Below are 26,148 nucleotides of genomic sequence, written 5' to 3' on the forward strand. Positions count from 1 at the left end.
AGCAAAAGCACCAAGGACCCACTAGCCTGGGGTCCAGGTCAGGGGGCAAGCTCAATCAAGCCCTTGGAGAATGTTTAAAGCACAAAGAAGCAAAGTCTTTTAGCAAAGTCTTCTCCTCTCCTTCCTCAGCAAGGCAAGCAGCAGGCCAGTCCTTCCAGCATCTTCTTCTCCTTCTATTCGGGCAGAGGTCCTTCGTGGTAAAACAGGATTCTAATTTACAAGGAGCAGGGCTCCTACTTTTATACACACTTTCTTTTGTTCTCCCAGGCCAGGGGGGCCTTTGCATAACTGCTCTCAGCTCCTGAGCACTTGTGGTGGGTACTTCTGCTTCTGCATTCAGTGTGAGGGCAGGCACATCAGCCGCTCCCCAGGGGGGCGGAGCCAGCATTGTGAGGACAGGGGCAGCCTGAGCACTTTGTTGACAAGCTTCGGTCCTTCCTGGGCCAGGTGCAGGCTGAGTCATCAGTCGCCCCCCAGGGGGGCGGAGCCAGCATTGTGGAGGCAGAGCACAGCCTGATGCATCGTTCAAGGAAACTCCCACCTCCCACTAAGGTGTCATCCTGCCATTCACCACCTGTCACCTCCCAGCCCTGTCACTCATACAACTCAGACAGTCAGATACACACAAAAGCAGAGGCGGGCTGAAATGGTTAGACAAGCAAATGCTAGCTTTCTAAAAGTAGCATTTGCAAACACAGGATATTAAAATAAACTTTACTAAAAGAAGTATTTTATTATTCTGAGTTCAGGCATACTAAACATTAATTTCTACCATGTTCCCTGAGCCTGCTGGGATTATAGAGTGTAATAATTCCAGCAGCCCATCTGGCCTAAAGGGAACAGGTAGCCTTACAATAGTGTAGGAGAGTAGGGTCTGCAATCCTATGATCACCCAGATTTTTGCTTTTTGCTGCACTGGTTTACGACTTTCCCTGGCCGTGGGCCTGCTAATCAGACCCACAGCCTAGCTGTTCTCTCTATCCAAATTGTACTCAGGTACTGAATTGGCACTGGGCCCTCTCCAAGTCCCTGTACCCAGGGCTGAGGTACCCAGAAGTCTCCCAGGGGCTGAAGCATGTATTATGCCACCCCTGGGCTGACTAACTAAACTGACACAACTGGCTGCACGACAGCTGGGGCAAGGTGGTGTACTCACCCTTTGCTGTAGATATAGTGTGGTAAATAAATAAATAATACCTCTCTTTTTGCATGTATAAATGAATAACAGATAGCTCAATAAATAAGAGTCAAGATTCGAGGTAGTAGGAGTTTTGCAGGTTTAATACAGCATAAGGACAGGAACAGGACAACCTGCACAGGAATAGGATGGCAGGGCCCTGGCAGCGCTGCCAGGATCAGGATCAGGACAAGGGAACGGATAACTTTTTCATAACAGTACATGAGCATATATACATAGCGCAAACACATAGCATTACATTGCAATAGGCGTAGCAGTGGGTGGAGCAATAGGCGTGACGTGTAGCAGTCGCGAAAGATAAGGGTGAAAGTAGGTGTAACAGGGCGTATACATAGACATGTGATGCAAACGTAACAGAATATGTCATGAATGGGGCGGAAACCATGGAGGGGGCTACCTAAGGAGCCGGGACCTCTAACCTGATGGTGTGCGCAAACTGGCAATGACGTGTTACTAGGAGAAGCTGGGGGCTATGAACTCTGTGCTAGGAGCAGAGACTGAAGTCTGGAGAGTCAGGGCGACATGTACCTAAGCAGTATCTAGTATCTGATGTTTAGAGAACATGTTGATATAAACTAGAAGTCAGGAGGGGAAAGGCTAACAGACTCTAAGACTGGAGCATGCATTATTCTACATGTAGTGTGTGATGAAGAATATTAAATGACCATTAATACAGTATTTCTCTAACATGGAGACGTAGAGGCTAGACAATGACGGTAACTATTGATGCGATTCAGTAGCTTAGGAATGCAGAGAAGGAGGGCTGTACTGATAACTCGAATCATAACATACTCTTGGCAGACTCAGAGGCAGAGCCAGGCTGAACCGGGCACTGCGAGGCAGGAAGTAAGTGAAGGGTCGAGGATACAGGTGGGGGCTGTATCACTCCTCCGCGAGGCTTCAGGAGACAGGAGCTGAATCTGGTGTCCAGGCCCTTTTGAGGCCTAGAAACAGGGACTTTACAATGGAATAACGTGCACACTGAGAAACGTGGCAACGTAACTTTACATAGGCCTGATATTCGTATTATTCACGAGAACTGGAAACTGGCATACTAGAGGCGGACACAACTGTAATTGCGTCTTTAATCAAACATGGGGAATAACATATGCATATTAATCATGCACATATAACATATGATGGATGACATGTAGGGACACAGAACATGGCAAAATTTACTTTTCCACATTCCCTCCTTGTCACTACGTTTCATCAGGAAACATCAATATTCATGATACCATCTATCATTTCATACAGTATCATTTGCTCGTCTCGAATTGTCTTGGAACGGGATTTAGAACGGGGCTTGGGACTAGGAATACAAGAGGTAGCACAAATGCCGCAAATCGCAGGGCCACATTGTATACAGAGGCAGCAGCTGAATATGATCGCTACTGCAATACCTAGAAAGGACAAGACTTTCCATCCCCAGGCGGAAATTATATTCCAGAACCAACCGGACCATGTCCAGGTGCCTGGATCTTGGTGTAACAGATGAGCAATTTTATGGAGTCTGGTTATAGCTGAATAGACAGACGGCGCGTTATTTGGAATGAAAATGCAGCAACTAGATCCGATGACTCTACAGGCCCCGCCCCTATCGGCCAATATGACGTCAAGGACGAGACGATTCTGGAGCACGACAATTCTCATAAAGGATTGTTCCTCGGTTAAATTACTTAGAGCAGAAGTAGTCTCAATTACTACGGCTTCGAGTGTTCTGGTTAATCTACGTATCAGTTTACTATTCACAACTGTACCTAAATAAGGGAAGACACCTTTATTGATATCTATATATTGTTCTAGAGCAGTTTCAGTATAATCGACAATCGGGAGGTTTCTCTTGTGTCTAGTATGTACTAGGTGGGAATTCCTATGGTAGTCGGGTGGGGCTAGGAAAACTGGTGGCAGTAGGAAGGCAATGTAACAGGTTCCCTCCCAATCGAGGGGCAGACGAACATATGCGGTTTGACCACAAATAAAATAAGAATGACGTGAAGCTTTGAAAATAGATTTCCTACTGTCACTATACTTGACAATAGTAGTACAATCACTATGACCTACGTGTACGGAACCATTATTTCGGACACATAATTCGCCTTTGACTGGTAGTACTGAAATTGCAGGTAAATCTGGAGTGGAATCAGACTGAACATTCAGGACCATGAAATTCGAAGAATAATTACCTAAATTGTACACTTCATTTTCTAGATCTAACCCGGTTCTGTGGGGGAGACCTTGCTTGTCTGGAAAACACGTACTGTTAAGAAAAGACATATCTGTTGAGGATAACGTTAACGTGGACCATGCTCCACACGAACCATTATGTGAAAAAGGATAAGGAAAGAGTGGCAGAACTCCCTTCGGTGTCTGGAAAGGGGGGAGTCGACCACACACCCAACAATTAGTGGCATTGCTGGTCTGGTGTGAATAATGTAGCATGCGGATAAAAGAATTATTTCGCATAGCGAGGCGGTAAGAGAGTTCATGAGGAGGCAGATCACTAAACGTGTGCTCTACTGTAGCATTAGAAGACGTATTTACATGAGAAACTGGGAAACACAGGTAAAATGCATAACTGGTGCAGGAAATCATAATGCTGAGAAATAATATGAAACATAGAAAAATGATACATCGGATTGAGTTTTGACTAACTCTCTCACTATGGGGGTCTATTTTATACATGTCAGAAACAGTCTAACCGTTTCACCTAGGGGAGGACTTAGACAATCAAACTGACTGACTTATTTTACTAGACCTTAACTTTTTCTTATACTCCTGCTGCGGAGTTTTCTCTAACAGGGGAGAGTTTGTAGCAATGTCTTTTGCGGGACAGTCCTTGAGAACAATATTTTGGCAATCCTTCAAATCCTGGGAAATGTTCTTTGAGACGGGTTTCAGTCCATAAAACTTCTTTATATGTGAAAGGTGCACCCAGCCTTTGCGACCCTCCAACTTCACGGCTGTACGGGTGGCGAGGAGGACCTGTCGGGGCTCCTTCCAGCGTGGCTCCAGCGGACTTGAGCGGTCAAAATTCCGGACAAGGACCATGGATCCTGGAACGATTTCATGCGGTGCCACCTCGGTGTTGTCTGGAAATGCGGCGGCAACCTGTGAACGACAAGAGTTGAGGGCAGACATCAAGGAAGCTAGGTAATCTGTCAGCATATTACTTGAAACATCGGTAATACTTCGGGGTCTAGGAGTACCCCACATGTTAGGGGGGCGGCCGAAAACGACCTCATACGGGGACAGACCTGATCTGGAATGTGCGACCATGCGCATATAGAACAAGGCAACTGGCAGAGCTACTAGCCAGTCCACACCTTTCTCTTTACAAATTTTTGCGATGCGAATTTTCAGGGTCTGGTTATGTCTCTCTACGAGACCTGCTGCTTCAGGATGGCGTACACAATGGAACTTCCACTGGTATCCTAACAAAAGGGAAACATGCTTCATCAACTCAGATGAGAATGGCTGGCCGTTGTCAGAATATACGACTCTAGGGAGTCCATAGCGGGGGAAGAACTCACGAACCAACTGCTTGGCAGTGGTCGCGGCTGTGTAATCTGGAACTGGATATGCTTCTGTCCACCTGGACAAGGCGCATACAACTACAAGGACATACTTGAAACCTCGACATCGCTCCATCTGAATATAATCCATCTGGAGGACTTCAAAAGGGTGGTCAGGAGGCTGGAATCCACCTTGTTCCACCGGGACACTTTTACCTGGATTAAACTGACAACATATCATACAGGTGCGGACTTTCTGCTTGGCGGCAGCTCGTAAATGCTTGTTGAACCAAATGTTCTGGATACTGTCTAACATAGCTTTTTCTCCTAAATGTGCTGGACTATGTGCGGTATTGATAATGACTTGAACCATAGAGTCGGGGAGAAACCATGTGGCTTTACCCTTCGTCACCCATCCTTGATCTGTCTGGACCCCTCCTTGTTCGGACCATTTCTTGATTTCTTCAGGAGTAGCATGTAACTGGATATCTATGACATCTTGTGTAGGGTCCTTAACTGTCATGCATGTAGTCGGATCTGGAGTGTGTGTCTGTGTCGGATTAACTGGAATGTCTGGAGTCTGTGCTGTAAGCTTGGCTGTGCGATCTGCTAGATCGTTACCCTGGGAAATAATGTCAGTAACTTTCGTATGTGCTTTGCATTTCATGATTGCAATGGATGTCGGTAAATGTATTGCATCTAACAGAGCTTGAATAAGGAGACCATGCTGAATCTTGGTTCCATGAGAAGTCATGAAACCTCTCTCCTGCCAGAGCACTCCAAAGTCATGTACGACTCCAAATGCGTAGCGCGAATCTGTGTAAACATTAACTTTCAAGTTCTTGGCGTGTAGGCAGGCTTGTGTCAGAGCAACTAGCTCCGCTGCTTGAGCAGACAGGGTGTCAATACGGTGTGTTTCAATAACTTCAGTGTCAGTAGTCACTGCATACGCGGCGACTAGTTCTCCTGTACTTGTTCTCATACATGAACCATCCACATAAAGTGTCAGGTCGGGATCTGGTAACGGAATATCTGTCAGATCTTGTCTGGGCTTTGTCGTAATGTTAACTACTTCCACACAGTCATGTGTGGCAGAATTCGAGGTAACTGATGGTAACAATGTAGCAGTATTTAAAACGTTGCAGCGTCTGATTTCTATGTGTGGCTGGAACAGTGTCAATTCATAACCTGTTAAACGTGCAATTGTCAAGTGCTGAGTCTGTGTTCGGTTTAAAAGAACTTCCACGGAGTGTGGAACTTGTACTGTCAGGGAGTGTCCTAAGACTATGGAATCACTTTGTCTGATAGCTAGTGCTGTGGCTGCAACTGACTTGAGGCACGCAGGCAGAGCCTGGGCTACAGGATCTAATGTGCTCGAAAAATAAGCACATGGCTTGTATTGTCCTGCTTGATCTTGTGTGAGAACAGATAATGCTGTACCTTCGCGTTCTGTGACGAAAAGTGTAAAAGGCTTACTGTAGTTTGGTGTAGCTAGAACTGGAGCCTGACATAGGGCTTTCTTTAACTCATTGAAACTGAGTGTATGTTCAGATGTCCAAGGGAGGACAGTCGATACGGCTGCCTCCTGTGTCGTTAACTGTATCAGTGGCTTGGCTAGGAATGCATACTGAGGAATCCATTGTCGGCAATAAGAAGTGAGGCCGATAAAAGCACGTACCTCCTTCTGGGTCTTGGGCTGAGGAAGACTCGCTATTAACTGGATACGGTCTGGTGTCAACTGCCTACCCCTCTTGGACAGTAAGTGACCTAAGTAGACCACTTGCTGGACACAGAATTGAAGCTTAGAAGGGGACACCTTGTGCCCCATCTCGGCTAGGAAATACAAGACTGTAAAGGATGCTTGCTCGCAAGCACGTTCAGAACGGGCTGTGATCAGTAGATCATCGACATACTGGAGCAGGGCAGTGTCAGTTGGCATGTGAATGTTGTCTAGTTGTCTCTTGAGTGCTTGACTGTAAATACTAGGACTTTCTGTGAAACCTTGAGGAGCTCGTGTGAACATATAGCTTCTTCCATTTAAACAGAATCCGAAAAGAAACTGGCTGTCTGGATGAATGGGAACACTGAAAAACGCGTTCTTGAGGTCTATGACAGTGAAAAATGAGGCTTCGGAATCAATGGCTGTCAACAGGGAAGAGATATCTGGGACAACTGGATACTGGGGAATAATACATTTATTAAGTTCTCGTAGGTCAATCACTAATCGATATACTGGGGGTGCATTTGGATCAGTACGTTTCATGACTGGAATGATCGGAGAATTGCATACATTGGAGTCAGTTTCTACAACTACTCCTTGAGCGATGAGCTCGTCAATAATTTTGGATAAGGCTGCTACAGCCTCAGGTGGCAATCTATACTGTCTGATTCGTGGTAACACTACACCTGGCTTGAGAGTCACACGATGGGGTGTGATTTGCATGTAACCTACATCAGTTGGACCTTGCGCCCATAAATGCTGCGGAACATTAGACAATCTGGGATCAAAATCTCGTAATACATAGTGACCCTTGAAGTCACGTAGGAACAGACGTATTCCCTCTGGGGAACAGCATATAACTGCACCTAATTCTTTCAGTGTTTTAATGCCTAATAGGTTTTCTGGACATGACTTAGTAAGTAACATCAGTAGTACGGGACAATGGACCTACTTCTAGAGTAACTGGCTTTGATATTTCATTTACGATAGGTTTTCCTGAAAATCCAAGGGAAACATTTCTTGAGCCTGAGAGCGGAGCCCCTGGAACTTCGGCATGGCTAATTGTGGTCCTACTTGCCCCTGTATCAATCAAAAACTTTCTATCTTTCCCTAGTACTTGACTGTGAACATAGGGACCTTCTTGATCTACAGGTATCTCGATGAGAGGCAAGCCTACCTCCCTCTCTAGGCTGTTTCATGAATACGGTGGATACTCAGACTGTGCATACTGGTACATCTGCTGTGTAACATGCTGTGTTGCAGCGATGGGCTGCGGTGCTGTAACTGTCTGTGGTGCATTCTGTGGCTGAGGAGTCTGTGAAACTTGTTCTTGTCTAGGCGGACGTGGTCTTTCTTTAGTCTTACCGGTAGCTATGTTATGTTTCAGAACTGCACACTCGTTTATAAAATGACCTGGCTGTTTACAATAATTGCAGTTCCCTTTAACGGGAGCTGCAGGATGACTGGCTTGATTCGGACCCCTCTTCTGACTGTCTTGAGGAACAGATTGTGCAACTAGTACTTTCATTTTCGTGTCTTTCATACGCTTTCTCTCGTGTTCTTGCTCTTCCCTGATTCTATTCTGGTGGTATTGGAGCATCTGTAACATCTGGGACGGGGTATTAGCTTGCCAGGTACTTTCGACTTTCAAAACTCGATTCTTAATTTGTGGACTTGAATTCTCGACTAATTTAGTAACAAAAAGGTGAGGGTATGACTCACTACTTGTCTTGAGACCACTGTTGATGCTAAAACATTTCTCAAATCTAGAATAAAAATCACTAATATCTTCGTCTTGTTTCTGTTTACAGGCTGAGATTGCATCCCAGTCTTCTTTTCTAGTTGTCAATAACCTAGGCAAAACTTGTATTAATAATTCTGGTAATTCTTTACATTTCGCTCCAAGACCGGTACCTGGTACTCGTGCCTTATCTTCAGCTTCTAGAACTGCCCAATCGATCTTTTTCTCTCCCACCTCCCATTCTTTTTCCTTGAGCTTTTCATACACCCCTGCGGGCAGCAGAACCTTTAACATTTTAATTATATCTGGATAGGTGTATTCTCCCATACGGAGCATGTCTTTTAATTCTCGGTGGAACCCTGCTGGATCTTTATCATGACAGGGAATTAATTTCTTCATCTCTAGGAGTTCCATCTTTGTAATCGGAGTGTAAACAAACACTCGTTCTAGTTCGCCACCCGTTCCTCTAACTGGGTGGACTTCTCGTAACGGATTCTGTCTCTCCATGTAAAATGGTTTACTTTCTGGGGGTGAGACATGAACAAAATGCGGGTTCAAAAACGTTCTATATTTGTGACGCTGTTCTAGAACGACACTAATTAAATCGGTACCTAAACCTTTCCATCTATACTGGAGTAACTCGTTCAGGATATCATGTAACGGGCCTGGATCAGAGTGCTGACCCTCATACAATGTAATGAGGTGCTGAATCATATACATACCCGCCAGTCGTTGCTCGGCTGGGGGCATTTTCAGAAACATTTGTGCCACTATTTCGTCTGGAAAAGTGGTAGAATCAGTAATCCATCGGACTGCTGATCGGACTAGTTCTTGTTCATGCATGGTACTCAACTCACTGTAACCGATTCGTGATTTCAGAATGTGATCGGTAGCTTGAAACACTTGTTCTAGAGAACCTTGTTCTGGTGCTGGATGATGGAAAGTAGACTTGTGTTCTAGGCGTAAATGGCGATCTGGAAATCTAGATTTTCCTACATACGCTATTCTGTCGGGATTCTCGTCCTCTACCTCTTCAGTATCAGAGTTACTTTCTTTCTCGCTTACTTGTGCTGCTTTACGTTGATCGTGTAACCTTATTATTTCTTTACGAATTTTCTTGTACATACTTTCCATAGCACTGATGGTTCTGTGCTTACCCTCGGCTATATTATCACTCCACTTTGTCAGGGTTCTCATTTCGGCTTGATCTTTGGACGGGTAATCTTGTTCTCTTATTAGACAATTGATCAGAAACTTTAATATCATGAGCTGGGTCTCAGCTTTCCTTTGGGACATGGCCTCGCCAATGCTTTCTGGATCATCCCCTGTACGGATGAAACGATATATTCTGTCTAGGTCTTCTTTCATATTCGGTAGGGTGACTAGATACTCGGCCACCCTTCTTACACGTAATGAATATAAAACCATATTATCCTCTCCTGGGACTGGATCATAGCCGCATTCATCAAGGGCTTTTCTTATTTCTGCTACAGACTGATGTCTGGGCGTACGCTGTGACGCTTGCATATGTAATTCGGCTGTCGTTAAACGCTTATGTGGCGGCGGGGTCTGAGGAGGACCTCCCCCTGCGGCCCCTAAACTAGAGTCGTCTACTGATGCTCTTCGTCCTGGCAGAGTGGGAAATGGAAATGTAGGCTGGACTTGTATGGCGGGCTGGACCGGGGGTACCGTAACAGGTACTCCGGTGTCTGGAGGAGCGGGAAGTGCCTGATTTACAGGGACTGGCGGAGCGCGAACAGGATTTGCATATTCTGGGACTGTGTCGTCCAAATAGGACGAAATGAAAATATCAGCTGCGGTCTGTTTGTGACGTAGCTTGGTCGGAACTAATGGTGGCGGAAAGTTACTGGATGCCTCCGGGGTCGCTTTTGGCAAGCCCTCGGCAAGGAGAGGATACATACCCTTAATAAGGGCATTCCTCTGTCTCTCTGATTGTTCAGTTCTAATTCGTTCACCTATCTCGATTAATTCTTTTTCTTGCGCTCGTTCTGAGGATTCTCTACTTAATTCTGACTTTCTGATTTCTTTTTCGGTTCTTTTATGAGCTTCTTTGCGCCATAACTCGATGGCATCTTTCTGTGACTGTCTGGCTTTCTTTTTCCATAATGCTTCTTCTACTCTCATGATGCACTCGGCATCCCATGTACCCGATACGGGCCATCTATACTTTTCTTCTAACTGTTTGGTATAATCTACCCATAAATCTAGATATAATATGGCACTTATGCCATGCTTCTGATACATAAAATGACCTGGACTGTCCCTAGGCGGAACTGGAACTGCTTCTTCTAACAAACCCTTTCTAGTTTTTAACTGACGTAATCTCGAAAAGAGAGACATTGTAAACTTGAATCGGAACACAATACAATAGACGAGGAACAATAACAATTGGGAGAACAATTCAGGCATACCACGACATTGGAAATACATTGAACAACATCATAACATAACAGTTCGGACAGAATATTACCTGGAATACTGAGAACAGAAACACAAGAATTTCTCGAGAACGGAACAGACTAGAGTTACTGGATGCACTGCTGAAACAGTACGGAACATACCGGTCCCATAAAGGGACGCATCAAGACCCGTATCCACCTAGGTGAACACTTCGTTTGTGGGTCTGTGTACCACCAACCCACGGACCAGAGTCAATTTAGATTGACCCTGTCTAGATACTACCCCAGCGACGGTACTCACCGGGCAGCAAGAACGGAAGGCCTCGGATCGGACTGGACTGCTACGACGACGGACGACGAACTTCGGACTTCAGTTACGGGTGGACCTCCGGATACCTCGGACCTTGGACTCTCGGCTTGGGCTCTGGTCGGGACTCGCCGCGTTCCTCCACCGTCTCGTCTGGATGCTGGACCGCCTCCTCCGTCTCCTCCGTGGGCCTGAGGGATACTTGAAGCAAGTCAAGTCAAGTCAAGTCATAAAATTTATATAGCGCACTACATACCCAGAGGGTTTCAAGGCGCTTGGGGAGGGGAGGGGGGTTATTTGTCAAATATCCACGTTTTAAGTTGTTTTCTGAACGCTAGGTGATTCTGGGTGAGGCGAAGGTAAGCGGGGAGTGAGTTCCATGTTTTGGCAGCCAGGTATGAGAAGGATCTGCCTCCCATGGTGGTTTTGTTGATGCGAGGGACAGTGGCGAATGCTTGGCTGGAAGATCGAAGTTGGCGGGAGGGGGTGTAGAAGGACAGTCGAGAGTTGAGGCAATCTGGTCCGATGTCGTAGAGTGATTTGTGTGCGTGGGTAAGCAGTCGGAAAGTGATCCTCTTATTGACGGGTAGCCAGTGGAGGTCTTTAAGGTGACCAGAGATGTGTTCGTTGCGTGGGATGTCTAATATGAGCCTGGCTGAGGCGTTTTGGATTCGTTGTAGTTTCTTCTGTAGTTTGGCGGTGGTACCTGCGTAGAGGGTGTTTCCGTAGTCCAGTCGGCTCGTGACCAGAGCATGGGTGACTGTTTTCCTTGTTTCGGTGGGGATCCAGCGAAATGTTTTTCTGAGCATGCGAAGGATGTTGAAGCAGGATGAGGATACGGCGCTGACTTGTCTGTTCATTGAAAGTGAAGAGTCCAGGATGACGCCAAGGTTCCGTGCGTGGTCTGTCGGGATGGGTGCTTTTCCGAGGGCTTCCGGCCACCAGGAGTCGTCCCAAGCAGAGGGGGATTTACCTAAGATGAGGACTTCTGTTTTGTCTGAGTTCAGTTTCAGACGGCTTTGTTTCATCCATTCGGCGACTTCTTTCATTCCTTCGTGTAGGTTAGTTTTGGCGGTGCTGGGGTCCTTGGTGAGAGAAAGGATCAGTTGAGTGTCATCCGCGTAAGAGATGATGTTGAGGTTGTGTTGGCGGGCGATGGTCGCGAGGGGGCTCATGTATACGTTGAAGAGGGTGGGGCTGAGTGAGGATCCTTGTGGTACGCCGCAGATGATTTCAGAGGCCTCGGACTTGAATGGTGGGAGGCGGACTCTCTGGGTTCTTCCGGAGAGGAACGAGGTGATCCATTCCAGTGCCTTTCCTTGGATTCCGATGTTTTTGAGGCGCTGTAAAAGGGTGCTGTGGCAGACTGTGTCGAAGGCTGCAGAGAGGTCGAGGAGGATGAGGGCGACTGTGTCTCCATTGTCCAGTAGAGTTCGAATGTCGTCTGTTGCTGCGATGAGGGCGGTCTCAGTGCTGTGTTTGGCTCGGAATCCAGATTGTGAGGAGTCGAGGGATTTGTTGGCTTCGAGGAAGGTGGCGAGCTGGTTGTTGACAGCTTTCTCGATGACTTTGGCCGGGAATGGAAGAAGTGAGATGGGGCGGTAGTTTTTGAGTTCGGTGGGGTCTGCTGTTGGTTTTTTCAGAAGAGCGGTGAGTTCAGCGTGTTTCCAGTCTTCTGGGAAGGTAGCGGAGTTGAAGGAGCAGTTGATGACGTCTCGGAGGTGCGGAGCTATGACGGAGTCTGCTTTGTTGAAGATGTGGTGAGGGCATGGGTCTGTGGGGGATCCAGAGTGGATGGAATTCATCAGGCGGATGGTGTCCTCAGTGGTGATTGGGTTCCAGGCGTTGAGGGTGTTAACGGGGGGAAGATAGTCAGCTGATGGTAGGGTGGGTTGGCTTCCGGGTTGGTTGTCAAAGCTGTTGTGGATGTCAGCAATCTTGTTGTGGAAAAAAGAGGCTAGGGAGTCGCAGAGAGTTTGAGAGGGGGTGATGTCGTTGGAGTTGGCCGAGGGGTTGGAAAATTCCTTGACGATGTTGAAAAGTTCCTTGCTGTTGTGGGCGTTGTTGTCGAGTCGATCCTTGAATGCTGTTTTTTTGGCTTTTCGGATCAGTTGGTGGTGAGTACGGATGGCGTTTTTGAAGGCGTCCTTGTTGCTGGTGGATGAGTCTTTTTTCCAGGCCTTTTCAAGGGAGCGGCATAGTTTCTTGGATTTCTTGAGGTCCTCGTTGAACCATGAGGCCTTCTTGATTTTGTGTAGGCGTTTTTTCAGTGGTGCTAAGGTGTCTGCGGTGTTGGATAGCCAAAGGGTGAGGTTGGAGGCGGCTTCGTTGGCGTCAGAAGAGAGGGCTGGGGAGGTTTGAAGGAGCGATGAGGAGATCTGTTCCGTGGTGATTTTGTTCCAGTTTCTTTGTAGAGTTGGTTGGAGGTGGATGATGGGTTTCGGCTTGTTGTAGGTGAAGTGGACGCAGCTGTGGTCAGTCCAGAGGAGCTCCGTAGTGTGGTTGAAAGAGACATGGTTGCTAGAGGTGAAGATGGGGTCGAGTGTGTGACCTGCGATGTGGGTGGGGGAAGTGACCAGTTGTTTAAGTCCGAGGTTGGCGAGGTTGTCTAAGAGGGTGGCGGTGTTGCGGTCGTTGATCTTCTCAAGGTGGAAGTTGAGGTCTCCCAGGAGGATGTAGTCTTTGGAGGGGAGCGCGTGTGGGGTGATGAAGTCCGTGATGTCTTCACTGAATTTTGCGCGGGGTCCTGGTGGTCTGTAGAGGAGGGTGCCTCTGAGAGTGGTCTTAGGGTCGATGTGGATCTGGAAGTGAAGGTGTTCGGAGTTGGCGAGGTTGGCGTCAGAGCTGGTTGAGATGCGGATTGATTTCTTGTGGACGATAGCGATTCCTCCTCCTGTTTGGTCGGTGCGGTCTTTGCGTGTAATCTTATAGTCGTCGGGGATAGCGATGGCGATGTCAGGAGCGGAGGAGGCGTTCATCCATGTTTCCGTTAGGAAGGCGACGTCTGGAGAGATGGTGTCTAGTAGGTTCCAAAGGTCAATGGCGTGCCTGTCGACCGAGCGGGTGTTGAGAAGGATGCATTCTAGGTGGTTGGGGTCGGGAATCTGTGGTGTGGTCGGAGCGGAGATGTTGACGGTGCCGCTGAATTTGCAGGAGTAGCAAGAGAAAGGTCCATGGGTGTGGCCAGGGGCGGCTTGGACGCAGTTGGGGGCGCGGCCGGGGTTAAGGGCTAGGAGGGTGGCCGCATCGTAGGTAATGCGGGGGTGGGCAGAGCGAGGGGCAGGGGGTCTGGCGCTGGGCGCGGTCCAGGCGCGGACGGGCGTAGACGGGCTTACCTTTGGCGCACCTTCGGCGTGTACGAAGCGCGTGGACGCTGCGCGTGGAGGCATTGGCCATAAATGGAGGGTGGAGGGGGCGGAGCGTGGGAGGGTCAGCAGCTGGGAGGCGGTAGCGGGAGGAGGGGCAGGGAAAACAACAACAGCAGACAAGATGGAGGTCAGAGGGGAGGCGAGGCAGGGGCAGTAGGTCGCCAGCGAATAAAATTACTCTAATAATGCACGTTGCTGCCAGGTGAAATGCAGTGCAGGGCGGGCGGCGCTATAGTCACAAGCGCTGATAGCAATGAGATTACACAAAACACTGCGCAAATGTGATAAAAGCAGGCGAGCCGATTTTAAACACGGCGCTATTTACTCTAATGCAGGCGATACCACTGAGATAAATAAATAATGCAGGCGATACCGTGCAAGTAGCAGTGCGATCCCCAGCAAGATAGCAGCACAGGGAGAGGAGCAAGGAAGGAGCAACCGGTCAGGAGCGAGTCCGGGCGGTCACAGGGGCTGTGAGGACGAGGTAGGCTCTGTGAACGTGGGTGGGAGGGTCAGCAGCTGGGAGGCGGTAGCGGGGAGGAGGGGCAGGGAAAACAACAACAGCAGACAAGATGGAGGTCAGAGGGGAGGCGAGGCAGGGGCAGTAGGTCGCCAGCGAATAAAATTACTCTAATAATGCACGTTGCTGCCAGGTGAAATGCAGTGCAGGGCGGGCGGCGCTATAGTCACAAGCGCTGATAGCAATGAGATTACACAAAACACTGCGCAAATGTGATAAAAGCAGGCGAGCCGATTTTAAACACGGCGCTATTTACTCTAATGCAGGCGATACCACTGAGATAAATAAATAATGCAGGCGATACCGTGCAAGTAGCAGTGCGATCCCCAGCAAGATAGCAGCACAGGGAGAGGAGCAAGGAAGGAGCAACCGGTCAGGAGCGAGTCCGGGCGGTCACAGAAATATCTGCCGGTGCGCAGAAGAGTTCCGTCACGACTGCAGAGGGTCAGGGGGTCGGCGTGGCTTCACCGACGCGTGGGGAAAGGGCAAGTCCCTGTTCGGGCGCCATTATGTGGTAAATAAATAAATAATACCTCTCTTTTTGCATGTATAAATGAATAACAGATAGCTCAATAAATAAGAGTCAAGATTCGAGGTAGTAGGAGTTTTGCAGGTTTAATACAGCATAAGGACAGGAACAGGACAACCTGCACAGGAATAGTATGGCAGGCCCCTGGCAGCGCTGCCAGGATCAGGATCAGGACAAGGGAACGGATAACTTTTTCATAACAGTACATGAGCATATATACATAGCGCAAACACATAGCATTACATTGCAATAGGCGTAGCAGTGGGTGGAGCAATAGGCGTGACGTGTAGCAGTCGCGAAAGATAAGGGTGAAAGTAGGTGTAACAGGGCGTATACATAGACATGTGATGCAAACGTAACAGAATATGTCATGAATGGGGCGGAAACCATGGAGGGGGGCTACCTAAGGAGCCGGGACCTCTAACCTGATGGTGTGCGCAAACTGGCAATGACGTGTTACTAGGAGAAGCTGGGGGCTATGAACTCTGTGCTAGGAGCAGAGACTGAAGTCTGGAGAGTCAGGGCGACATGTACCTAAGCAGTATCTAGTATCTGATGTTTAGAGACCATGTTGATATAAACTAGAAGTCAGGAGGGGAAAGGCTAACAGACTCTAAGACTGGAGCATGCATTATTCTACATGTAGTGCGTGATGAAGAATATTAAATGACCATTAATACAGTATTTCTCTAACATGGAGACGTAGAGGCTAGACAATGACGGTAACTATTGATGCGATTCAGTAGCTTAGGAATGCAGAGAAGGAGGGCTGTACTGATAACTCGAATCATAACATACTCTTGGCAGACTCAGAGGCAGAGCCAGGCTGAACCGGGCACTGCGAGGCAGGAAGTAAGTGAAGGGTCGAGGATACAGGTGGGGGCTGTATCACTCCTCCGCGAGGCTTCAGGAGACAGGAGCTGAATCTGGTGTCCAGGCCCTTTTGAGGCCTAGAAACGGGGACTTTACAATGGAATAACGTGCACACTGAGAAACGTGGCAACGTAACTTTACATAGGCCTGATATTCGTATTATTCACGAGAACTGGAAACTGGCATACTAGAGGCGGACACAACTGTAATTGCGTCTTTAATCAAACATGGGGAATAACATATGCATATTAATCATGCACATATAACATATGATGGATGACATGTAGGGACACAGAACATGGCAAAATTTACTTTTCCACAATAGTATACCTATATCTAGCCCTAAAATGGACACACAGATCTCCTATCAGTCACTCCTATGGCAGGCCTTAACAATCCTGAAGGCAGAGTGCTTGGAATCGTGTGAGATGGTGCTCTGGCATGAGCTGAGCCTGTCTGCGGCTTTCGGGATCCATCCCTTAGCCGTTTCCATGATATCGCATACCATATACTCTTAAGTGCATTATAATCCTCGCGGTTATATGCCAACTCTGGTATCGCTTTATCAAAACATGTCGAGTAAGGTGTCATACGAATTGGAATACTAACCCCTCGCCAATTCTGGCGACGGGGTTAGCATTCCACCCTTCTAGAGGGACACGACATGTATGTAACCCCTAACCCCGGTTAAAGTCAAACAGAGCCTCAGCTCCACAAAATGGATGCTGCCACCGAGACACAAGTCTGCCCTCCTGCTGCTGGGAGTCCTCCCAGAGCAGGAGATAAGGACAAAGGGTTTCCTGCCAGGGGCGGTGCCAGCACCGTCCCAGACAGGGTTTTGTGTATTGTAGGTAGGCAGGGCTTTAGAGGAAGGTGACTGCACGTGGCACCCCGGTGCTCACTGTGCATAGGCTGGCTGGAACCAGTTCCAGGGTCACTCCAGACCCTGTGCTGGGGAAAAGCCCGCCAAGGAAGTGGGTGTAACCACCCCCCTCCTAGTCCCACCCCTAGGGCAGGACTTAGTCGCGTGCCAGCCCCTTTTTACAGGATAAAGGTAGGAACTGGCCCCCTTCCAAATCAGATCATCTTTGAATCCTGAAACTACTTTCCACGAAAGGAACTCAAGACTTCTTCCTAAGATTTCTCCCTTGTGACTAAGGAGTAGTCACCCTGCATCCGCAGGCACCATCTTAAGAACACTGCGGTCTGCTGCACGTCTCTCCTCCGGATCAAGACTGCCCAGCTCGACGAGAACCGGCTTCCCTGGCACCTCTGACCTCTACCTACATCATCAGTCACGCTGAGATTCGTGGGTGTGACGAGACCTCGAGGGACCGGCCATCTTCAAGACTGCACGACTTCTGCACAGCAAGCCCGCCGAGCAATTTCCTGGTGAGTGCTTTGGGGTCCGAGAAGCCCCGACCCTGAGCAGCTCCAGCACCGAAGTGCAGCCCCCCAGCATCGCCACGATCTGCGTGGGGCCCTTCTGCTTTTTGCTGCTCACCGCGTTGTTTGGCTACTAGCCCGCTGGCTTGTGGCCTTCTGAACGACGCCCGACGACATCACTGCTGCTAGTCTGGTTGCTCCAGACTGGCCCTTGCTCCCTTCCAGAAGAGGAGCACTCCGGACCCTCCTGGTCCACTCAAGACGCCATTTTGAGTCCACCGCGTGGGCTTGAATTAGCCATGGCTTGTTGCCCAATCCTGGGTAACTTCGACGCCGACAGCTTCATCCATCGTGGGACAGCTCGCCTCTCCATCCTGGTCGCCGACAACGCCTCCTGGTCCGTGAGATCTGCAGAGCCAGCGTCGCCCACTCACCTAGTCGAGGTGACTTCGCCCGGTGCCATCCTGGTGCCCACTGACTACTGGCTAGTGATTCAAGAACTTGGTCCCCTCTGCTTTCAGGTTTTCTTCTTCCTTGATCCAGGCTTGGATCCATCGAACTTTCCTTCACTGGTCGCCTGCCAGCAACTTCTTCCTTCCAGGCTCCTGGTCCGGCAACGAGATCCCCGACGTCTTTTGAGACCTATGCAGCTGCAGCCCCTGGGCTAGGTAACTTCGGCACTTCGGTGTCCCAGCATAGCCTCACTATCCTAGGGTCAGGATCCACTGTCGTTTTCTTCCTACCAGGTCGGGTTCGCCCGTGAACACTAACTTTGCCTTTACTAGCTCCCATAGACTTTGTCCCGCATCCCGCGTGAGAGTGCACACTCTGCACCCGAGTCCCCTAGGTCTCCTAGTAGTAATCTAACGATTCCCTAGTCAAGTCCTAGCGAGTCCAAAGCCTATTAGTACTGTACTTACCTGCTAGTAATTTCGCATTCCACTTTTAAAGTATATGGTTTTTCGTGCCCCTCGGGCATTTGTGTATAACGTGCTAACTTAAGTATTTTCGTAAGAGTTTTGTTGTGTGCTTAGCACCCTGTCCTCATAAAGAGTACAGGGTTGTTGTGATTCTAATAAATACACTGTTTATTTTCATAACACTTGTGTGGTGTCCTTTCACTGGGTGTTCAAGGGGTAATGTGATGGTAAAACAGCTGGCTTAACACGCCCTCTAGAGTCTTAGCCTTAGACTGCTCGTATCCATGCTACTAGGATAGCTGGTCTATAAGGTTGACTTACAACCAATCATCAATAAGGGTTGTTTGGACTGATACAAAGTGCTCACTAGAATAGTGAGCACTGCACATCAGGCCAACTTCTCACAACAGTCCTCTGATTCTGCCTCACTGCTCGACCAAGCTACCACTTTAGAGAGTAAGGTTCTATCTAACTTTAACCTCTGCCAAACCTCTGGAGACCGCTGGACTCTGTGCACACTGTACCTCACTTTGGTGCAGTGTATACAGAGCCAGTTTCCTACAACAGCAAACTGCAGGCTGTGCTCCCTTCTCTCACCTGTGAATCTGCACCGATTAAGCTATAAACTCCGCATGGTATTGTAATGCCAGTATTTCTTCCCCTGCATGTCCCAGCATCTCTGTGGTGTAATGTCCGCTCCTACTTGTCTTCATCCAGAGGAGACTGACCCTGGCGTGGACCAGCAGGACGGCAGAGGGCGCTCGGACTCACCTGGCTGTGAGGAGACGGATGCTGGCAAGGAAGAGAGCCTGCGTGTGCGGCTGCCTACTCGCTCCGACATGATCTGTGGCTATGCCTGCTTGAAAGGTGAGCCAGCAATGTTTGTGCATGCCATGTTCAGCTTCGCTGTATACATCCCCCGCCTCTTCCTGCTCGGAATTCCCTGTCCATCCTCCCTTTCTGAATGACCATTTCCCCTTCACTCAGTGCATTCTCAGTCCCTCCGTTGTCTGTGAATTATCTGTCCACCCTCCTGTTTGCATGTCTACCTCTTTATTTCATTTCTGCTAGAATCTTCTAACTGCAGACTCCTGAAGTGCCAGGCTAGAGTCTGACATTCTTCAGCACTTCCTGCGTGTGGCGACAGGTGGCATCGTGCAGTTCTGCATCCGAGCTGTCCCACTCCGGATATGACGTCAGGGCTCCTATATATGTGCCACCTACTGGCACTGACATCAGTTGTTTCCTTTCTGAGGCAGATCCGGAGCTAGCAGTGCCGCCTTCTGACAGACTTTTCCCCTCACAAAAGTCTTCTACAGAGAGCAGCCACGGCCCTAAACTACAGATCTGAAAGAGACACGTTCGTGATAGAGTCCTTACCTTAGAATATCCCCAGGCGTCAGACTGGATCCGGAGAGCAGCAGGCAGGGAGGAAGCAGGCGAGGTGAATGACCTGCATTATAACTAAGAGCAGGAAGGGAGGACGCAGGCTAGGCGAGGCGGGTGACCTGCTGCACTTTAGCTAGCAGCAGGCAGGGAGGATGCAGGCCAGGTGGGTGGCCTGCTGCACTTTAGCTAGCAGCAGGCAGGGAGGATGCAGGCGAGGCGGGTGACCTGCTGCACTTTAGATAGCAGCAGGCAGGGAGGATGCAGGCGAGTCGGGTGACCTGCTGCACTTTAGATAGCAGCAGGCAGGGAGGATGCAGGCGAGGCGGGTGACCTGCTGCACTTTAGCTAGCAGCAGGGAGGATGCAGGCGAGGCGGGTGACCTGCTGCACTTTAGATAGCAGCAGGCAGGGAGGATGCAGGCGAGGCGGGTGACCTGCTGCACTTTAGATAGCAGCAGGCACGGAGGATGCAGGCGAGTCGGGTGACCTGCTGCACTTTAGATAGCAGCAGGCAGGGAGGATGCAGGCGAGGCAGGTGACCTGCTGCACTTTAGCTAGCAGCAGGGAGGATGCAGGCGAGGCGGGTGACCTGCTGCACTTTAGATAGCAGCAGGCAGGGAGGATGCAGGCGAGGCGGGTGACCTGCTGCACTTTAGATAGCAGCAGGCAGGGAGGACGCAGGCGAGGCGGGTGACCTGCTGCACTTTAGCTAGCAGCAGGCAGGGAGGACGCAGGCGAGGCGGGTGACCTGCTGCACTTTAGATAGCAGCAGGCAGGGAGGACGCAGGCGAGGCGGGTGACCTGCTGCACTTTAGATAGCAGCAGGCAGGGAGGATGCAGGCGAGGCGGGTGACCTGCATTATAGCTAGCAGCAGGCAGGGAGGATGCAGGCGAGGCGGGTGACCTGCTGCACTTTAGGTAGCAGCAGGCAGGGAGGATGCAGGCGAGGCGGGTGACCTGCTGCACTTTAGGTAGCAGCAGGCAGGGAGGATGCAGGCGAGGCGGGTGACCTGCTGCACTTTAGCTAGCAGCAGGCAGGGAGGATGCAGGCGAGGCGGGTGACCTGCTGCACTTTAGGTAGCAGCAGGCAGGGAGGATGCAGGCGAGGCGGGTGACCTGCTGCACTTTAGCTAGCAGCAGGCAGGGAGGATGCAGGCGAGGCGGGTGACCTGCTGCACTTTAGCTAGCAGCAGGCAGGGAGGATGCAGGCGAGGCGGGTGACCTGCTGCACTTTAGCTAGCAGCAGGCAGGGAGGATGCAGGCGAGGCGGGTGACCTGCTGCACTTTAGGTAGCAGCAGACAGGGAGGATGCAGGCGAGGCGGGTGACCTGCTGCACTTTAGCTAGCTGCAGGCAGGGAGGATGCAGGCGGGTGACCTGCTGCACTTTAGCTAGCAGCAGGCAGGGAGGATGCAGGCGAGGCGGGTGACCTGCTGCACTTTAGCTAGCAGCAGGCAGGGAGGACGCAGGCGAGGCGGGTGACCTGCTGCACTTTAGGTAGCAGCAGGCAGGGAGGATGCAGGCGAGGCGGGTGACCTGCTGCACTTTAGCTAGCTGCAGGCAGGGAGGATGCAGGCGGGTGACCTGCTGCACTTTAGCTAGCAGCAGGCAGGGAGGATGCAGGCGGGTGACCTGCTGCACTTTAGCTAGCATCAGGCAGGGAGGACGCAGGCGAGGCGGGTGACCTGCTGCACTTTAGGTAGCAGCAGGCAGGGAGGATGCAGGCGAGGCGGGTGACCTGCTGCACTTTAGCTAGCTGCAGGCAGGGAGGATGCAGGCGGGTGACCTGCTGCACTTTAGCTAGCTGCAGGCAGGGAGGATGCAGGCGGGTGACCTGCTGCACTTTAGCTAGCAGCAGGCAGGGAGGACGCAGGCGAGGCGGGTGACCTGCTGCACTTTAGCTAGCTGCAGGCAGGGAGGATGCAGGCGGGTGACCTGCTGCACTTTAGCTAGCTGCAGGCAGGGAGGATGTAGGCGGGTGACCTGCTGCACTTTAGCTAGCAGCAGGCAGGGAGGACGCAGGCGAGGCGGGTGACCTGCTGCACTTTAGCTAGCTGCAGGCAGGGAGGATGCAGGCGGGTGACCTGCTGCACTTTAGCTAGCTGCAGGCAGGGAGGATGCAGGCGGGTGACCTGCTGCACTTTAGCTAGCTGCAGGCATGGAGGATGTAGGCGGGTGACCTGCTGCACTTTAGCTAGCAGCAGGCAGGGAGGATGCAGGCGAGGCGGGTGACCTGCTGCACTTTAGCTAGCTGCAGGCAGGGAGGATGCAGGCGGGTGACCTGCTGCACTTTAGCTAGCTGCAGGCAGGGAGGATGCAGGCGGGTGACCTGCTGCACTTTAGCTAGCTGCAGGCAGGGAGGATGCAGGCGGGTGACCTGCTGCACTTTAGCTAGCTGCAGGCAGGGAGGATGCAGGCGGGTGACCTGCTGCACTTTAGCTAGCTGCAGGCAGGGAGGATGCAGGCGGGTGACCTGCTGCACTTTAGCTAGCTGCAGGCAGGGAGGATGTAGGCGGGTGACCTGCTGCACTTTAGCTAGCTGCAGGCAGGGAGGATGTAGGCGGGTGACCTGCTGCACTTTAGCTAGCTGCAGGCAGGGAGGATGTAGGCGGGTGACCTGCTGCACTTTAGCTAGCAGCAGGCAGGGAGGATGCAGGCGAGGCGGGTGACCTGCTGCACTTTAGCTAGCTGCAGGCAGGGAGGATGCAGGCGAGGCGGGTGACCTGCTGCACTTTAGCTAGCAGCAGGCAGGGAGGACGAGCCGGGTGACCTGCTTCACTATAACAGGCAAGAGGCAGCGACCCTTCAGGCGAGGCGGGAGGCAATCTGAGCCCTCCCCTGTACTTTAATTGACGCTGTTCTAGCTTGCAAACCCACTGTGACCTGGGCAGTGACTTCTTTCTTGCCACTTCTTACCACAACTGTCACTTCGTCGAGCATGCTTTTCCTTTAGTCCCTGCACAACATATTGTCTGTGATAGGCTAATAATGATCCTTTGTTGTTCCTTGTCCAGGCACGGCAGCGCTGCGCAACACCAAGCGAGGCTCTTGGTACATCGAGGCCTTGACGTCTGTCTTTGCCGAGAACGCCCGATGCATGCACGTGGCTGATATGCTGGTGAAGGTAAGTGAAAGGCTCACTCCCAGAGAGGTGGGAGACTGGCTCGAAGCATCCAGTTTACCTTCCTCAACCACGCGCTTTTTCAGTACCTTCACAGCAGGTGTCCCTTGCCTCAACTGCCTTACAACCTGTTCTGTTATGTTACTGGGGTATTTGTAGAGTGCGCAGCTCCTCGACTGAGTGTCCCGGCGCTGGGTAAGTGTAACAGGCTGGGTTAGATAGGACAATGCGAGGCTAGTGAAGGAACAGCCAGGTCTTGAAGGCCTTCCTGAAGGGGAGGAGATCATGCATCTGTCTTAAGGCAAGCGGCATGCCGTTCCACAGTTTGGCAGCTTGTACCTGAAACGAAAGGGACGAGGAGCGCAGAGCGCGTCGTGGATTATAGGGCCGGACTCTCTTCCTAAGATAGGGGGCTCTGGTGTAATGAAGGGCCTTAAAGGCCAGAACGAGGCTCTAAAATGGATCCACTTGCGGATCGGAAGCCAGTGAAGAGATTTCAAGTGGGGAGACATCCGCGTCCTAGGGCCAAGTAAAAGTATCGCCCTGGCTGCAGCATTTTTGGTCCACCTGGAGGCGGGTGAGTAAGTATTCTGGTAGTCCAAGGTATAGTATATTTACCTAATCCAGCCTAGATTCAAGGCCTGGACCACTGTTTTCCTGTGCTGTGTGGGACCTGGAAAAGGGGCAGGAACTGTTTTTACATTTTCAGAAAGCAGAAGCGTTGTCCGGCTACCGCTTGAATCTGGGGTGTCATATTTAGGGAGTCATGCAATTTCACCCCCAAGTTTTTAGCAGACCTGACCGAGGTGGAGGGCGGGTGCCTGTCCTGTGGCCACCAGTTATGCCATATATTGTTGGGGGGGGGACTGGCCAGAGAAAATGATTTCCGATTTGTCGGAATTACATTTCAGTTGACTTAACGGAAGCCAGATGAACACCTCCGATAAACATGAGAGGATCACTTCTCCATTGAAATCTGTGTCCTCATTGTCGTTTACTCCTGGAGTCTCAGCGGGAGTTGGTCTTGAGGGACTGTATCAAAGACCGCCGGAAGATCCAATAATATCAGCACAGCTTTGCCGTCCTAGTCAAGGACGTCCTTTATGGACTCCGAGATTTCTAGGAGCGCCGTTTCGTGCTGAAATTTGGCCTGAAACTGGATTGGCTCTGATGCAGTATGTTAATTTCCACAAGCGACGTGGTAACCAAATTAAAAAAAATTGGGGGGGGGAAAGGTAGGAGAGATATGGGCCTATAGTTGGAGGCTAACTCAGGGTTGGCTTTTCCAGGAGGGGGAGTATTCGAACCTTCTTCCACCTGGCAGGGACCAGCCCAAGCTGCAGTGAGACATCAGAATCTGATTGATTACTGGGTTGATGGTTGCAGCCATTGATGCCAGGGTAGAAGCTGGTCACTGTTTAGTTCTGCCTCTTTTTTTATTTTGTGCAGAATATCACCCTAAGGTAATTAATCCTTGGGTGATGTATATACTTTTTTTGAGTAATACAAGTTACATCACTTTTTTTTAAGATTTCTGAAAACAGTCTGAGGTTTTTTCGCTGCCATACAAAAAACATACATTTTTACATTTACTATAAACACCTTTTACAATACACAATTGAAATACAATTATCAGTTAGACAATACATTTACCACAAAACATTTTTACAAAACTTCAAATTTGTACCCTACCAACTACTTCTACTCCCAGACCTACATTATCCTGATTCTGTCTAGTCTAGGACTGGTCACGCAAAGGCAGAAAGCTTGATATGCATTTTTTACATATATTGCATTTAAAAGGATTTTCTAGGGCCTTTTGCGGAAAGAGCATTCGTATTTTACGACGAATGTGCCAAAGCCGACGCGTTTCCAAGCCCGTATCTCATTTATCGGGTTTTTCTTCAGGGCTTTTAGTTGGGTACCTTCCTGTGTTGTATGTGCAAATATGGTATTTCGTTCTTTTGACTCTTGACTGGCGTTTTGCTTTGTGATTGATTTCGGTTTCAATCCTGTTGCTACATGTCCTCTGTTTAGGGAATTCTACGATTTTGCATGAAGTGGCTCTCAGGGTTTTGGCATTTGCAGTGTGTGATCAGCGCGCCAAACTATCATTTTGGGGAAGGCATCGCCTTTTCTTTTTTCTGTTTTACCGCATCCACTGCAATATCCGTATGTAGCTGCTTGTATCAGCCAGTTTTCTTCCCCAAATGGGAAAATCCTTTTAAATGCAATATATGTAAAAAATGCATATCAAGCTTTCTGCCTTTGCGTGACCAGTCCTAGACTAGACAGAATCAGGATAACGTAGGTCTGGGAGTAGAAGTAGTTGGTAGGGTACAAATTTGAAGTTTTGTAAAAATGTTTTGTGGTAAATGTATTGTCTAACTGATAATTGTATTTCAATTGTGTATTGTAAAAAGTGTTTATAGTAAATGTAAAAATGTATGTTTTTTGTATGGCAGCGAAAAAACCTCAGACTGTTTTCAGAAATCTTAAAAAAAAGTGATGTAACTTGTATTACTCAAAAAAAGTATATACATCACCCAAGGATTAATTACCTTAGGGTGATATTCTGCACAAAATAAAAAAAGAGGCAGAACTAAACAGTGACCGGGTTCCTTATTTCCTAATGTTTAAGACGTTGTCCTACCCGGCCACAGTGAAGGACACAACCCCACTTCTTTTATAAGGGTAGAAGCTGGACATGGATCAGGGAGTTCCCCCGACTTCAAAGTTTTCATAACTTCAGCAGATGTTGCCAAGGGGAGGGAGGGGAACTCCGAGAAGGAAAATGCCCTTGTCCGAGGGAGGGGAGACGAAAAGTCAGTGTTCGAGGCATGTGGGCTGCTAAATTCATATCTTATGCATAGATCGCCGCCTAGTGTTGGGTCCGGATGATTGCACATTGTTGTCCTGGAAGAGTCTTCGAAGTATCACGAGATAGGTGGCTCCTCCCCTGGACTACAGTGCGCATGGGCATCGACTCCATCCCCAGATTGTTTTTTTCCGCCATTGGGTTCGGATGTGGTTTTCGACGTCTCCGTGTCGGAACCGATAAACTTTCATCTTAAGGCCAAAAGGCCTTCGTTACCTGCGTCGGTATTGTTTGCGTACGGTCTCGAGCGTCGTCCGACTCTCTA

General features: G+C 49.7%; 1 protein-coding gene across 2 annotated transcripts in view; it reads left to right on the forward strand.

The window, feature by feature from the left end:
• CASP2 (caspase 2) overlaps window positions 1-26,148 on the forward strand; it is a 182,307-nt gene that overhangs the window by 121,498 nt on the left and 34,661 nt on the right. For both annotated transcript variants that reach the window (XM_078655848.1, XM_078655849.1), the window contains exons 9-10: window positions 19,215-19,364; window positions 22,899-23,008. In XM_078655848.1, coding sequence (XP_078511974.1) covers window positions 19,215-19,364; window positions 22,899-23,008 — 260 coding nt within the window. The remainder of the gene's footprint in view (window positions 1-19,214; window positions 19,365-22,898; window positions 23,009-26,148) is intronic.

This window comes from Lissotriton helveticus, chromosome 7 (assembly GCF_964261635.1).
Source record: "Lissotriton helveticus chromosome 7, aLisHel1.1, whole genome shotgun sequence".
Taxonomy (NCBI): Eukaryota; Metazoa; Chordata; class Amphibia; order Caudata; family Salamandridae; genus Lissotriton; species Lissotriton helveticus.